A 17609-nucleotide genomic window follows, 5' to 3' on the forward strand; every position below is an offset into this window, starting at 1 on the left:
GTAGCATGCCAGCGGTTATATAAGCGCCGGCAAAATTCTGTTTTTTTATAAAGTGCTCTATCTCTCTCTAAATTTTGCGGCTGCGCTTCTGCACCCGCTTATCTAATTTGTCCATTTCGCATATTTTCATGGCGCTTATTTTTTGAGAAATAGCAGCAATGTACTGTACCGTACCTTCAACTTAAGCTTAGCCTGTTTCCTCGCAACCGCTGTCGTACAGTCGTGGGATTTCCTTGCCTTCTCAGGTCATCTCCCCTCCTCACTTGTATGGGAACTGCCTCTTCTGCTCCCTTGCCTTCTTCTTCTCCTCTTCTTCTGTCTACAGGTCTATCTGCGTCCCTCTGGCCTCGCACATCAGTAAAAAGGGTAGCGCCGCCGTTTCTGCAATGCTTTTCAGGGGAAACACAGATAGTCAAGAGGCTAATGTGGTGACGGCCAGGCAGCTCCAGCGGGCATTGTGCACATTCGATGCGGTGGGATGAAAACGAGTTTCTCCTGTCACTTTTCCTCTGTTACTTGCTCCTGTTATCTAGATACACGCTCTTGAGCACCCCCCGATGTGTTGCGCGCGACAGCAGCAGCAAGAGCAGCAGTGGGAAAGTTGAAGGAAGAGGCAAAAAAAACATTTGCTTTAAAACTTTATTTTCTTCTTGTTTACATAGAGTATTGCACAGAAAATTCACTGTATTACACACTTTAGAAAGACCAAAACATACACAGCCCAAAGACGCAGAAAATAACAAGAATCATTTAGCCATAACAAGCAATGCGTCAAGTAAAAGAGGCACTTGCAATCCGCCCAGGCCCACGCGTCATACACAGTGAGGTAAACAGCAGCCTTCCCAAACGATCCCAAATGGGCATTACACTGCTAGAGCCGCGCGATATACATAGAACGTTTGCGTGATAATATGGGTGAGCCGCAAATAACAAACTCTGTGCTTTAAAGAGGAGGTGTTGCGAGTGACTTTGGGAAAATTACGCGTTATGAGTAGTGCACATGTTCTTCCGGAAAGACAAGTGAAAACAAATGGTTGCTGCACGGAAAACGGGTGCCATGGCTCATATTCTCTACTCCACGTGCAAAATGCGTTCCACCAGCATAACAGACGTCTTCCTAACATTGTTCTACGCGCAAGAAACAGCAAAATTATTTCCGCAGAGAAAAGAAAACAAGTTACCGCTAAAGCAAGACGATGCGTTGAAAAGCGTGGTGTGATGGGCGTAACCAGCAGTACATGAGCGACGTAGCATCAACGTCTCTATGGAAACGGGACGCCTAGCTACATTCCCGTCGATTGATGATAAGCTGCCAACCTTTGAGGTGAAGTGGGAGTGGGCATCACTACGCCGCCTGCTGGTTGCTCAGACCCTTACTTGCTGGGCCGTGAAACTGCTTGAGTGGGCCTCCTTTGAAAAAAAAAATTATTATGGGGTTTTACGTGCCAAAACCAGGATACGAATATGAGACACGAAGTAGTCGGAGACTGAAAATTTTGACCACCTTGGGGTATTTACCGTGCACCTAAATCTAAGTACAACGCTGTTTTAGCATTTCACTCCCATCTAAATGCGGCTGCCGTGGCCGGGATTGGATCCCGCTACCTCGTAGCTACGTAGCTAACACCATAGCTACGAAGCGACCACGGCAGGCTGGCCGCTCTTTACGTAGGTATGTTTCTTGATGGCTTAACTTCCGCTATTGCCGCCCTCGTGCATATCGCGTCCACAACAATAAATATCGAAACAAAATTCACAATTTTAAACTTTCACCTAGGGTATATTTTCCGCAACAAATCCAAACACAACAGTTACTTAAGCGCAATTGAGAACACACTGCTGTTATGACTTTGTTAATTGTGTCTGCACAACACGAGCGATTACCCCGAGAAAACTAGCATTGATATAGGTTGAAGCTGGCGCAATTTCTACAGTCACATGCTTATCAGTGAGATTTATACCCATGACGCCAGTTGTTGATTATATTCTTGGTTAACATGCACTGATTACCGTGTACAGCGACAGGTGCTGCTCTTGGCGAAACTTTGCTGTTCTCGTCATCATTATCTTGAGGACGTAGAGGTGAATTACCTGGATTTATATACCACAGTGGTATTCTGTAAGTATATTGTCACGTGGTCGTGGCGTCAAAGAACACAGTAGCAATACTGTGAACGACAAAACAAAATTTTATTGGGCGAACCTGTGCCCACAAAACAGGCTACACTTATAGCACAACGATAGCGGCGAACACGCTCGGCGATCGTCGAAAATCTGATCTACGGGTAAAGCGCGTCGGCTTTTATACAGCAGTCGTCGAATGTTCCAGACTAATCGTTCGGGCCCGCGTGCCTTCCACAAAGTTCTACACCATTCGCGTCACGCGATGAAATTAGATAACACGAGGTTCGGCGACAACAGACAGCCGGGTAGAAGCATCGATAACTTTCCAGAAACTTCGGATACATGCAGACGCGTGCCGCGCTGTGCGATTACATTTCTTAAGCGGCGAAACGAGGTCGCCCGATAAAAATAAGTACACGTGTCAATATCACAAGGGTGATTAACTATGATGCAAGGCTACTGAGTGTGTTCAACGAGTGATGCTTCTTCCACGTATTCAAAACTTTCTTTGAGCTATTGACGCTGAAGTTTTCATTACGAAGGTTTTTCCAAGGCTTCCTGAGCATAAACAGCAGAAGGCACAACAACCCCACAAGCCTGCGCGGTCTCTACTTCCTTTTTATTGCTGTATTGCTCTGTCAGCCAGTGCCGAACCCCTATTCTGAGTAAAGCCCTGTTACATCCGTGACAGGTGGTCTGCCTGGGTGCATAATCCGGAAAAAGAGGCTGTGGAAGAGATTGTCTTAGAAATAAAACCATTTCATTGATTGATTGATTGATTGATTGATTGATTGATTGATTGATTGATTGATTGATTGATTGATTGATTGATTGACAAATTATTGCTCCGTGAGCAGTAATGACATAATGACAGAGATTTGGAAAATTCAAGCAGCCACTGACCATGTTATGCGCGTTGTGATGCGAGGCAGTGTTTCTGTTAAGGTATCCTAGTGCATTTCAGTTGTTTGGCGTTGTTGGTCGGTACCACGCACTTGCCTGACGGTCTTTGCTTGCTCCGTTTGGGCGGCGTGTAACAAGATTCTTGTAATCATTCGCACCCGCCGTGGTTGTTTAGTGGCTATGGTATTGGGCTTCTAGCGCGAGGGCGCGGGATAGAATTCTGGCCACGGCGGCCGCATCTCGTTGGGGGCGAAAACACCCGCGTACATAAGGTGCACGTTAAAGAACGACAGGCGGTCCAAATTTTCCAAATCCCCCTCTACGGCGTGCCTCCGAATCAGACCACGGTTATGGCCCATGAAACCCGGTAATCTATTTTTAATGTAATTATAAATATTTGTAAGAATGCGTGTTATGATATTGTTACGTCCAAGCGCGTCAAAGGGACGCGGGGATCAAGAAGAGAGGGGAAGAGGAGAACGAAGACTGTGCAGCGGCCATTCCTGTTGTTCGTAGCCTGCCGTTCCTGCTCTCGCACGCCTCAATAAACCCCTTTTCCCCGTGCTTGTAACAAATTGGTGGACGGTGCGGGGTACACCTCGTAACCACGGAGCCTACGCTGCTACAACTTCGCCGAAGCCGTCGACTTGCCGGACTTCCGCCACCCTCACCTGACATGCCTGAATACGCCTGCCAGACTCCCGAAGGATCTGACGCGGCTTCTAGGCCAGCACCTGGTGTTCCGTGGCAATACTACCGCGTGCCACTCACTTTCGGAGGAAAAGCCGGAGAAGATGTCGACGAGTGGCTCACGAACTACCGAAGGGTGAGCCGGTCTAACGGTTGGAACTCGACCGCACAGTTGTCCAATGTTGTATTTTCCCTTACCGACACTGCGCTCGTCTGGTACGAGAATCACGAAGACACGCTCACTTCGTGGGAGCTTTTCGTCGAGGAGCTCAGAGCGTGTTTTGGAGATTCTAGCGCAAAAAAGAAACGCGCTGAACAGACGCTTTCGCAACGAGCTCAGATTCCCGGCGAGACCTGTACGACTTATATAGAAGAAGTGCTGAAACTGTGTAAAATAGTCAACTCTCAAATGTCTGAAGATGACAAAGTTGGACATTTATTGAAAGGAATAGCCGAAGACGTCTACAATTTTTTGATCGGCAAGGAAAGCTTGGATTCCGTGTCTGACGTCATTCGCCACTGCCGAACCTTTGAGACGCTGAAGATGCGACGGATAATACCGAAGTTTGGTCGCCTGGCTAATGTCACGACGGTGGCGAGTGTAGACCCAAGCTCGTGTGTTGACCTTCCATCCACTATCCGGCAGATTGTTCGCGAAGAGTTGCTCCATCGGGAAGAGATGTACCGTTGCACACCCGGCATCACTGGCGCGTACTCAGCACACGAGATGAGAAACACGGCCGTTTCGACGACATGGCAACCCACGGTGAACTCAGCGACCATCGAGTATAGGTCTACCCCACAAACGAGAGGGACCATGAGCTATCAAGGTCATGACTACGACCAACGCCCACGCCGCACACACGCCTCCCAACGGCCGATGCCTAGCCATGATGAATGTCACCCACCTACTGTCTATGCAGTCGACAGCAACATGCGCGACTACATGGAAGAAGATCGCAATTTGAGGCATCTGCCGGTATGTTTCCAATGCGGTGTCGCGGGCCACATAGCGAGGTTCTGCAATCGTCGCCCAACGACGTGGAATGGTCGATCCGGATCTTCAATAAGGCCCACACCTCCTACGAGGACAACTCAACAGCCGTACACCGCCTCTTGGTCAGCTGGCGTCCCTTCTGGCAACGATTACTGGCAGAGAAGCTTCCGGAGCCGCTCGCCCGCATCTGACAGGAGTTTGACGCCACCGCCGACTTCTCGTGCACCGCGTTTACGTCAATCTCCATCGCCAGTGCGCCGCTCAGCCTCGCCTTCACAACCGGAAAACTAGCTAGCGCGGCCGATGGGGGTGAGGTCGCTCGACACGTGCTATCGACAGAAATGCCCCCTGCAGTTGCTATGATTAAGAACAAAGTGCATGTACTTGTTGATGGTGTTGCTACAATGGCTTTAGTGGATACCGGAGCAACTGTATCCGTAATGAGTCTCGGTTTTAAAGGTCGGTTGGGGCGTAAAGTTGTATTTCGGTGGGACCAGGCTGCAACGTTTTGTGGAGTGAGCGGCGAGTCGTTGCGCCCTGTTTGTGTGTGCACTGCTGACGTGTCCTTGGCTGGTGGAGTTTTCGCGACGGAATTTGTAGTTATTCCCCGATCGACGCACGAAGTGATTTTGGGCATCGACTTTTTGCGACAGTGTGGTGCGACCGTCGACTGTCGCACGGGGGAAGTTTGCGTCGATGGCCATGTTTCGTCCGGGCTCTTAGAGGAGACTTGCAGTCAAGGTGAACTTTGTGTATCTGCAGATACTGTTGTGCCTGCGTCCACCTCTGTGTGCGTGCCGGTTGTGTGTCGCGGTGAAGTGCCAGACAGTTTCGATGCCTCCGTAGAGCCAATGCATCTAAATTGTATGAAGAAGAACATTTTTGTCCCTCATTGTGTGGTATCCATCGACAAGGGGCGTGCTGGCTTGTGGACGGCCAACTGCTCGGCAGAACCCATCCTGCTTCCAGACGGCCTGAAACTCGCCTACTTTACAGAATACTCGTCCTCGTCCGTAGCCGTACTAACAGATCCGCCGTGTGAACCTGCTGACTTTCGCCACGTCTCAGACAAAAAGCTTCTGTCTATGGTAAACAAGTCACTCAGCACGAGGGAGCGCCATACCTTGGTGGATACGCTTTCTAAGCATCTGTCAGTGTTTGACTTTGCGCAGCCGGACAAAGCGTTCTCGATTCCCGAGTCACGAACACGCCATACTATAGATACGGGATCTGCGCGCCCGATCAGGCAAAAGCCTTATCGCGTGTCGCCTAACGAGCGGAAGATAATCGGGGAACAAGTGAGTGACATGATGAAAAATGGAATAATACAAGAGTCCTCGAGTCCTTGGGCAGCTCCGGTCATACTTGTCAGAAAGAAAGACGGTAACTGGAGATTTTGCGTAGATTATCGAAGATTAAACGCCGTGACTAAGAAGGATGTCTACCCCCTGCCCCGGATTGATGATGCAATTGATTGCCTGCATTCGGCCTCTTATTTTTCTTCAGTGGACCTGCGCTCAGGATATTGGCAAATCCCGATACACCCGGCAGACAAGGAGAAAACAGCCTTCATAACCCCGGATGGATTATTCGAATTCAATGTGATGCCATTTGGGTTGTGCAACGCTCCAGCAACCTTTGAAAGGTTCATGGACACCATTCTGCGTGGGTTAAAGTGGAACATCTGTATGTGCTATCTTGACGATGTTGTTATATTTGGGCGCACATTCAATGAGCACAATACGCGCCTGGATATTGTCCTCGACTGCATCAAAAACGCTGGCCTGGTTCTGAATTCCAAGAAATGTCACTTTGGTGACCGTCAAACCCTTGTGCTGGGTCACCTTGTTGACAAAGACGGTATCCGGCCTGATCCCCTCAAGACGGCAGCTGTCGAGGCATTCAGTGCACCGCAGTCAGTGAAGCAACTTCGCAGTTTTCTGGGCCTTTGCTCTTACTTTCGCCGATTTATTCCTGGTTTTGCTGACGTCGCTTATCCTCTGACAAATCTGCTACATAAAGACGCATGGTTTGACTGGACACCCGAGTGCGATTCTGCATTTCGTCAGCTGAAGTTCCTGTTAACCTCCCGACCTATCCTTCGCCACTTCAATCCTACTGCGCCGACAGAAATCCACACAGATGCTAGTGGCGTTGGTCTGGGTGCCGTATTGGTCCAACGCTATGACGACCGTCAGCACGTGATTGCTTACGCAAGCCGCTCATTAAGCAAACCTGAACGGAATTACACGGTGACAGAGCAAGAATGCCTCGCTGTAATCTTTGCGGTTCAGCGATTTCGCTCGTACTTGTACGGACGCCCATTCCAAGTCGTCACAGACCACCATTCCCTGTGCTGGCTCGTGAACCTTCGCGACCCTTGTGGTCGCCTTGCGCGCTGGGCTTTGAGGTTGCAGGAATATAACTTCACTGTTTCCTACAAGAGTGGCCGAAAACACGCTGACGCAGACTGCCTTTCCCGTATGCCGCTTGCCACGACGGACTGCGACGCAGACGATTTTGATCATCTCGTCGCTTCCGTGACACCCGCTTTTCCGGATATCGATGCGTTCAAAGCAGAACAACGGACAGACACTAAATTGGAGCCACTCTTTACTTCTGCCCATTCAAGTGCAACAAGCAGCTACTGTGTACGTGACGGGCTCCTGTACAAAAGGAACTACTCAAGCACGGGTGCACGCTTCCTTCTAGTGGTGCCGGAGCGTCTCCGGCCAGCAATCCTTCAGGCTATGCACGATGACCCTACCTCCGGTCACTTAGGCACTGTGCGCACACTTTATCGCATTCAAGAACGCTTTTACTGGCCCCGGATGCGACATTCGGTTGAGTTTTATGTCGCCAGCTGCATACAGTGCCAACGTCGGAAACGCCCAACCACTGCCCCATCTGGTCTCCTTCAACCTGTGCCGCCTTCCAGCTCACCCTTTCGGCAAGTTGGAATTGATCTGTTGGGCCCTTTTCCAAAGTCATCTAAGGGGAACCGCTGGATAATTGTCTGCGCCGACTATTTCACACGCTATTGCGAGACGGCGGCTATACCATCAGCAACTGCCACCGAAGTGTCGCTTTTCTTACTTTACGCTATTGTTCTACGGCACGGACCGCCTGGTGTTATCATAAGTGACCGGGGACGTCAATTCACGGCGGATATCGTGGAAGAACTTGTGCGTTTATGTAACTCGCACCTCCGGCACTCGACGCCGTATCATCCCCAAACGAACGGCCTCACTGAGCGCACTAATCGAACAATCACCAACATGCTTTCCATGTATGTTGCGTCCGATCACAAGAATTGGGATGAAGTTCTACCGTTTATTACTTACGCCTACAACACCGCCAAGCACGAGACAACCGGCTACAGCCCCTTCTTCCTTCTATATGCTCGGCCGCCCCGGTATACGCTCGACACTGTCCTCCCTTTTTACGACCACGACAATCCTACGGTCGCCGATGCGCTATGCCTCGCTGAAGAGGCTCGGCGACTTGCGCGTCTTCGGACTTTGGCATCACAAGAAAACTCCAAAGCCCGCTACGACGCACGACATCGGCCTGTTACATATCACCCTGGTGATCTCGTTTGGCTTTGGACTCCCACAAGGAAGCGCGGTTTGTGTCAAAAGCTGCTGGCAAACTACGATGGACCGTATGTTGTCATCGACAAAGTCAGCGAAGTTAACTATACTCTCGCGCGCCTCACGAACACTGGTAGACGTTCTGCTAGGACACAAGTCGCACATGTCGCACGGTTGAAATCATGCACGCCACGACAAGCTAGTTGACTCGCCCAGGGGGCTTTGTCTGTGAGGGGAGGCATGTTACGTCCAAGCGCGTCAAAGGGACGCGGGGATCAAGAAGAGAGGGGAAGAGGAGAACGAAGACTGTGCAGCGGCCATTCCTGTTGTTCGTAGCCTGCCGTTCCTGCTCTCGCACGCCTCAATAAACCCCTTTTCCCCGTGCTTGTAACAATATTTTTCAAAAAAAAGTTGCCGGAAATCATACGAAGACTTCGTTTCCACTTTCGCAGAAGGCGGCCACACTGCAACCGGAAGTGAAGAAGACAACGACGGGTTTGATGACGATGGTAAGCTGCGAAAGTGGATGCGAGAGTTCGCTTTCTTCCGCTTTGCAGTGAACAGTGAACAGAACTAGCATAATCTATATCACCCATTCAATTTCTTAGAATATTGTCACGTTGTCGTGACCATGAAGAACCATAGTGACACAGTGCAAATCATGAAACGAGCTGTTTATTGGCTGAACCTGTCCTCAGAAAAACAAGTAGCACTTCACTTAATGACACCAGCGACCACACTCGTAGATCTCGGAAAATATGGGGCGTAATTCAGTAAGAAGCGCCGTCCCTACACAATCCGCCTCTTTCATGGCGCGACGGCGCATGCGCCCTGCCCTAGCGGATTCGTCGCGAAACATTTTGGAAGGGTCGCGCACGTGGCCGCGTGCCGGGAAGTCCCCCGAAAAAAAGAAAGCGCTCGGACGCACGCTGCTGCAAGCACTCGTGCCGTGTACCGCATTGAAACTCTACTAGTAAATCGACGTCGGTGCGGTGCCGAAAACGTGCGTAGCGTAAGACTGCAACTCCACTTTATAAGAGAAAGCGGCCAGGGCATCGTCCGAATTGTCCGGACTGCACCGTGAGCCTGGTAGTTGCCGCCTTTCGTGAATGGCTCGCTAATATAACGAAAAACCGTGCGTTACACTTGGGCGACACCTAAGTACATCAACATCACGTTGCTGACGTCTTTTTGCAGCGTCGGTCCTCACTTGCTGGTGGTGGCAGCGCGTTCCTGACTGCACGTACTCATAGGGCGCGGCAACACTGGGTCGATACGAGACTGACAAGACGCTCACTCCAATGATTGACCGTCTATTGTGCGTCACTGAAATCTGTTTATCATACCAGGTCGAAAACGACGCAACCGACGAGTGCAAGTTGTACTGCGGCAGGCTCTTATGTTGAAGGCACTGGCAAAATCAGCGTGCCGACCATCGTTCCACCGAACCCTGTGCGAACGGCTGTCGAACCGACAACACAATAGCGACAGCGTCTTCGCTTGTATATATAATTAGTCGTGCTCACGATGAGTCACACACGCCTACCAAGTTGAAATGCACGAGCTTTAACCCTCTCAAGCCGTGCCCACGAAGTTTCAGCCAATGTCGATCTTGTTCAGCGAAGGTTAACCTGGCGCTGTCGAGTTCGTGCACTCGCTACCGGCGGACCTGAACTGAAATGTAAGCAGTTAGGTCGAACGAAATCGCTTTTATAGTTCAATTCTGGCGTTAGCGATTTGAAATCGGCTACACTTCACTTCGAACGGCGCGTACACAATAAGCGATAAGCGGCGGCACAGCGCTGTGCCAACGTCTCTACGTCACCGTACCTGTAGGCTGTCGGCCGCATTCGCTACGTATATGGGTGGGCCTGTACGTGTTGCTTTGCCGACACATTTCTCAATTTCAGAGATGCACTGTTTGCTTCTGCGTCAAGCGGCAAACAAGAGACGGTGTATTCGGTATACAGCAGCATCAACAACCACCTCGCTCATTTACACCAATGCCGTGTCAGCAATGGCATCCGCGCGTTTTCGTGAGAGAACATGGCCTACAAATGAGCACTTATGCGAGAACAATTTTCTGTAATAATGTTCTATGTCACGCTAAAACTGTAAGTATGATGGAGTTAAAGAAAAGCCAGAATGAGTTAACAGCCCGTAATATATGTATATGGATCACAGTTGCCGTTGTTTAAGTGGTGCGGTCGCTCATATTGACTCGTCTCAGGGTGTAACAACATAGCACATATGCGCAGATATGCATATTTTGCTTCATTTTGGCACTTTTTCATATAGGCGATGGACCTTTTAAACAATATTTCACTATAACAACGACCTGTGGCTGTAGATGTCGATATATTCCGACGCAGAAGGCTGCGCTCGAACACTTCTTGAATATGTGAAACGTCTAAATAATGTGTAAAAAGAATACAAAAAGCGATGTCCAAGTGCAGAAATCAGTGACAAATTCCACGGCAGCCGTGCCGCCAAACGGAACTCAGCCTGCCTTTATCGGCCGCACTGTTTGCAGAATAGCGCACTCAAGTCTCCTCACCCAGTAGTCATTGAGTGCTACATGGCCAAAGAACGACATGCTGTCCCGAAGAAGCCAATAATACTGATTCGCGATCCACGAAACGCACAACCGACGCGCACTCAACGTGGGCGCAGGCACACAAATCAAACGGCGAAAGCAGTACCGGGACCCTTCCAAAACGTTTTCAGCGGCGTGCGGCAGAGGACAGCACAGAGAAATGAAAGAGGCGGATTTCTGAGCCAAAAAAAAAATCACCGACGATTACAATACTTCCTAATGCGAAATGCGAGCGCAGCCCTATACGTGTTTTCATTTCGCGATATTTTGGCTGGCGCGGACAACCTGCCTCATGCGGCACGTTGCAGACATAGCGCAGTGTCGCACGACTGCCTCTCTGATTGGGAGTACGCGGGAGGCAGCGCGCGTGTTAAGGCGGAACCACATGGCCCGATTTCAGGCGCGATTGACGCACGGATGGTGGAACGCGCGGGTCATTTTGACGCGTGCCCAGCATGATCCGTCACGAAATCGCGCCACCGCGTGCTGCTGCTCGGAGTTGAAAAAAACGCCTCGCGCGGCGCATCCACCAATCAGAGTTCAGGTAAGTCATGTGGCATTTGGTCACGTGACATTCTGGTTTTTTTTTTCTTGCCACCAGATGGCCCTGCTCTCTGCGCATCTTGACGGAACCTCCTTGGCGGAATTTTTTTTTTTTCTCGGCAGAACTGGCGCGCGCGTCAAGGAAAACATGTGCTGCCGTGATTTCGCTCGCGCATCGTGTTGGTTCGCGCATCGTGTTCACCTAAAATGAACAAACAAACCTTCAACGAGGCCCTAATAACTAAAGCAGAGAAACGTCGCGTGTCATCGCTAATACTGGCAAGACAATTTGCTTATAATATTACCAGTGTATGGTGCTCACTCTCTTCTCAACCGCGCAGGCGGCACCCACATGTACCTCCCGACCCGCATTTTTTCTTGCTTCAGTATCAGCATCCCCCTTAATAGTAGCAATCGCCTCTTCTGCTTGGTAGTGAGCAGCCGACCCTCCTTTGTATATGTGAAGTTGTAAACAAGCAGCGGCTCCTCAGCATGCGGAAGGTACACAGTCGCAGTTTCGCACACAATATTGCTGCTTGAAATTAAGCTTGATAAGTACACTTCGGAAAGAAATGTCGCTGTCTAATTACACTCAGATTATTTTTATTGTGGTGTTCTGTAAGATTAAGGGCATATGATATATGCGGTAACAGAGATAATACATATCGTTGAGAGTTATGTTGTCTGGCATCCCGAAAAACGCGGCGCAATAGTGCCGCTCCTTTTTTTCGTACGGGTGCTCGCGCGTCGGCGGCCACGCGGGCGTTTGCCGCCCGTCGCGTTTTTCGCTCGCGAAAAACGCGCAATGCGGTTTCAGAGTTACGCATGGGCACGTCAAATTCTCCACACGCTAGTTTCAAGAGCGGCGCCACGCTGTACACCATCTGAGTCTTCATTGCGGCAGCACCACCGCACATCGCATATTTCATCTTTCACTGTGGGACTAAAGACCTCAGCCACGACACCGTATACAACACTATTGAGGTCAGGAAAACGCTCGTAAGCGAATTGCAGACCAACACACCAAATGCGAAAATCACCACGACTACAGTACTTCCCAGGATCGCAAGCGAAAACAGGCCACTTATTGAACAATCAGGGACACACCTAGCTAACGCACTAGAGACATGTAAGCTCAAGGATTTTCTTCTCGACATTGGACACCAACATAAAATCCGTAGATGTCATCCACCACGCTGAAATACTCCAGGTCCCATACATTCTGCTCGCCCGGGACAGACTACACCCTAATCTTATGGCATCGGGGTAACTGCTGACAACATCAAGTGCAGGTTCATAAACTCATTTGAAGCAACTCAAATTGTTAACACCAGTTCGCACACCAGTTCCGCCGAAGCTAGAACCCAAGAAGCATCTACACCGATGATGGACACGGAAGCAACACCACCTGAAGAGCACCCGCCCATACGGAAGCCCAGAACCACCCGCGAAGCATTCACGCAATCACCTACACACACTAAATTCATTCCATGAAACTATGACCGCCATTATAGTATAACAAAAATCAAGCTAGGCATTTCACTCCAGACATTAGGTATTCGTCGTTCTGTTGCTCTTTTATGCTTAATACAGAAATATATTCACAGCGTAACGCCATCCCCACTGACACTTGAAAAACCATTACGTACATCCATGCGCCTTCATAATCACCTCAGCATCAAACGCATATTTGGTAGCAGTAAAGGTTTCAATTCCTCGACTTTGCCACAAGCCATCGCACTTTGGAACGATCTTCCAGATGCCATTGTTTCAATCACTGACCGTGAACATTTCCTCAGCGCTTATATACTCATTTTACAAATTAAGACTTTATAATGATGCATTTTTTGTTCTGCTTACTGTTACTATTCTTTGTTCTTGTTCATGCTCATCACGTATTTTTTTGTATAATGCCCCATCACTGAATGCTCTGACCGGAACCTGTGATGTGCCCTTAAATAAATAAATACAGATACACAGACATCAGTGCCGGTCCAAAAAGACCAATAAGGAGACCACCTAAAATGTTTCGCCAGGAGGACTGTTTGAAACAAACAGAAATGACTATCAAGCATTGCGGGTAGCACATCCAACAAGCCTCGTCTTCTTCCCCAATCCGGCAAACTTGCCGCCAAAAAAAAAACCACATATTTCACCTACAAACTTAAACTAGCTGCAATAAACGCCAAAAAATTCCTAAGGGCCTTAGAATCAAGGTTAGACGGCCCTTAGCTCTTTACCCTTCCGGGTTAGCTTAAAGCGCAATGCTGTCCTAGAAAATTTATCGCTCTCTCTGATTTTTATTCTCGAAGAACACTGCCGGAGCAATTTACAATTATTACAAATCACCTGTACCGCATAAATATATGTGAACTGGGAATAAGCGAATATAAACAATTAATCTAAACTAGGTAGCAAACCTTACTAGATAAATATCCGCACAATGGTATTGTAGCGGCAGATCCACCCAAGCAATTTACTGTGATCCCTACAACAGAGACCTTCACCAATAGTGCTACGATGGAACCTCCAGGGCACTGACGCAACGTACTAGACATACGACAGAATTTAGAGCCCCATGAAGTTGATCTTTTCAAACGTGGTCTAACGATTCTTTCACGAATGACGCAGTAAATGAGTACAAACTCCACAAAGCTATATAATACTCTTCAGGACGCAGGCGGCTCAAGGAATTCTTTTTCGATAGGCGACGAGTAGGAAAGCAGCATAGAGGCTCTGTTAGATCACGTAGCACGTTGACACTTGAAGCCGAAGAGTGCGCAGATCATGATTTATCATCAACATCGCCATCATCATCAGCCTACTTTATGCCCACTGCAGCACGAAGGCGTCTCCCTGCCATCTCCAATTACTTCATTCCTGTCCCAACCGCCAATGAACGCCCGCAAATTTTTTTTTAATTTGGTCGGCCCACCTAGTCTTCTGCCGTCCTCCACGGCGCTTCCCTTCTCGTGGCACCCATTCTCTAACCCTATGGCACACCAGTCAACTAACCTGCGCATTACATGCCCTGCCAAGCTCGATGTTTTCCTCTTAATGTAAATTAGAATATCGGCTATATGCGTTTGCTTTCTGATCCAAACCTCTCTTTCTGTCAACTAGCGTTATGCCCAGCATTCTTCGTTCCATCGCTCGTTGCGTGGTTCTTAACTTGTTGTCAAGCTTCTTTGTCAGTCTCCAAGTTTCTGCACCATATGTCAGCGCCGGAAAATAAACTAATTGTCCAACTTTCTTTTCGATGAAAATGGTAAGCTTCGAGTTATGAGCTGGCAATGTCAGCCGTATGTGCTCAAACCCATTCTTATTCTTCTGTGAATTTTCTTCTTGTTGTCAGGGTTTCCTGTGAGTAATTGACCTTGGTAAGCGTGCTCCTTCACAGACTACAGAGGCTGAGTGGCGATCCTGAACTCTTGTTCCTTTGCCTGGCTATTCATCATTATCTTTGTCTTTTGCATATTAGTCTTAAACCCCACTCTTGCACTCTCTCTGGTAAAGACCTCAATTATTTCTTGTAACTCGTCCCCACTGTTGCTAAACCAGACAAAATCATCAGCAAACCGAAGCTTGCTGAGAAATTCATCGCTGCATCCTTACTCTTAAGCCTTCCCAATTTATTAGCTTGAATACTTCTTACGAGCATGCAGTGAATAGCATTGGAGAGATTGAGTCTCCTTGTCTGACCCCTTATAAGTATCCTCCTACTTGTGTAGGATTAAGGTAGCTGTGGAATCTGTGTAGATATTTTCCATGGTAGTGTTACAGTGCCTCGATAGGGACAAAGACGACGATCACGGACAAGACGCAATAGAAGACGCAGTGGGGTTAACCTAATGTTCGTCCATACTGGTTGTACCGGCAACATCTTTTGCTGAGTAAACAATTTTAACTTGTACCTCTTCCCGTTTCATTTTCTGTGGAAGTGTGGGGTACTGCACAAGACGGAACTCCGCAGCGGGCTTGTACTCGGCAGTCCCGCATGCTGACAGACGACCAGGCCACTGGGTTAAACACGGCATCAGCACCCGGCGCACCCGGGCTGTCAGTATCCGCGACACCACAACTGCCAGTCAACTTGACCCATCCGCGCGACCCCGGCACCTTCTCCGGTATAACGGCACTTACAAAGTCGACTTCGAAGAATGGCTTGGCATATACGAACGCGTCGCTGCGCACAACCGATGGGACCCGACAATGATGCTCGCAAATCTTGCCTTCTACCTCCAGGGACTAGCACCCACCTAGTATGACACACACGAAGAAGTATTGACAAGCTGGGACGTATGCAAGCAAAAACTTCGCGACCTCTTCGGCAAGCTGGCTGATTACAAGTGAGCCGCGGCGCAAGACCTATCATGTCGAGCTCAGACAGCTGCCGTGTCGTACGTTGCATGCATCCTTGATGTCCTAGCTTTTTTCCGCCACGTCGCTGCCAGTTTGCCCGAGGCTGACAAAGTGAGGCACATTCTGAAATGCATCGCCGATGATGCGTTTAACTTGCTTGTTTTTAAAGACTGCTCGATGGTAGACAGAATTATGTGCGAGTGTAGACGTTTCGAAGACGCAAAGAGCCTTCGCATTACCGGGCAGTCGTTGCGCCTTCCCAACACCGCCACGCTGTCGTCGTGCGAAGATGCTCATTGGGATCTTCGATCATCCATTACAAATAGCGCTGTCCGAATTGTGTTGCGCAAAATCGAGGCTGCCACGATCTTTCTCATCCACGCAGTTATCCGCGAAGGACTGGGTCACGCAGGAATTCGACCAGTGTGCTCCACAACAGGCCGTCCGGTTAGCCCTGCCCTCTTCATCGACCTCCACCGAGGTTTCGACGCTATCGAGATCCAGTAAAATGGCGAACGCCAGACGACAAGCACATATGCTCTAGTTGTAGCGGTATGGGGCACATTTCTCGTTATTGCTGTTATCGTCAGGCCGCGTTTTCACGCTTCATGTTCTCCTGCTGCCGCAATGACAACCAGCGCCAGTCATTTCATGCTCCAAATGAACCGACCTACCATGACGGCGGCCCTTCTGCGTCCCTCAGACGCTCGAGCCGTTCGCCATCGCCACACGATCATGGGTCCCGGTCGCCCCTGCCGCGTCGTTTTTCATCGTCTTACCCTTCTGTACGCTCATCCCCGGAAAACTCACGGGTGCAGTTTCCGGGAGTGAGGCTGCATTGGACCCTTGACCTGCAAATCCTCTCCTTAAGTTGCTGACAGATCAGAACCTAATCGCCGTGGAAGTAGATGCCCTTTCTGTCACTGCCCTTATCGACAGTGTTGCACACATCTCGGTCATGAGCGCTGGTCTCCGGAAGCGGCTCAAGAAAGTGTTCACTCCTGCCGAGTTCCGCGTCGTACGAGTCGCCGATGGGGGAACTCCCACTGTGCTGGGAATGTGTGCAGCTCGTGTCAGCGTCGCCGGTCACCACACATCTTTAATGTTCTATGTACTTGACCATTGCCCTCATGATGTGATCCTTGATCTTGATTTCTTATCGGCCCAGTCAGCTATAATTGACTGCTCGGCTGGTGTAGTCAAACTTGATTGCCCTGATGTTACCGACTTTACCGACACCGTACCGATCCAGCTCTGTTGGGCCGACTTTGTTCTTCTATCTCCGCAGGCACTGACCTGTGTCACAGATGCGGCCTACTTCGGTATACCGGAGGGTGACTATCTCGTCACTTGCAGTGTCAGTGTCTTATTTTTGCGCGACGTATCGTTTCTTCACGCCGTAGTGACCACATCGGCTAACAAAACTTACCTTGTCATCCTAAATTTTGGCTTTTGCCCTCAGATACTCCCCAAAGGGATCTCTCTCGCCCCAGCGTCGCCTTCTCACGAGTACGACCTTTCTTCCCTCTACCCCCTCCGTCTTTCTCCAACACTTCCGCCACCTGCAATTCTCATTCCGCCACGTCGCTTCCAACGCACGACAACATCATCATGATGAAAGCCCAGGAACTTACCCCTACATGAACCGACAATCTACGTCACCTGCTCACATCTTATTCCGACATTTTTTTCCTTCACGGTCGGCCTTTGGGACAAACTTCCCTAGTTGAGCATCGCATACGTACCGGCGATGCACCGTCTATTCAGAGACGGCCCTATCGCGCGTAACACGCCGAGCGCC

The 17609-nt window shown here is 49.5% G+C and overlaps 1 protein-coding gene across 11 annotated transcripts in view; it reads left to right on the top strand.

Moving 5' to 3' along the window:
- The window catches only part of LOC135913367 (uncharacterized), a 258595-nt gene that overhangs the window by 148037 nt on the left and 92949 nt on the right, over positions 1-17609 (top strand). For 6 of the 11 annotated variants that reach the window (XM_070538527.1, XM_070538506.1, XM_070538528.1 and 3 more), the window contains one exon: positions 8760-8816. The exons of the other annotated variants lie outside the window; for them this stretch is intronic. In XM_070538527.1, the coding sequence (XP_070394628.1) occupies positions 8760-8816 (57 nt within the window). The remainder of the gene's footprint in view (positions 1-8759; positions 8817-17609) is intronic. 11 annotated transcript variants of the gene reach the window in all.

This window comes from Dermacentor albipictus, chromosome 1, assembly GCF_038994185.2.
Source record: "Dermacentor albipictus isolate Rhodes 1998 colony chromosome 1, USDA_Dalb.pri_finalv2, whole genome shotgun sequence".
Classification (NCBI taxonomy): domain Eukaryota; kingdom Metazoa; phylum Arthropoda; class Arachnida; order Ixodida; family Ixodidae; genus Dermacentor; species Dermacentor albipictus.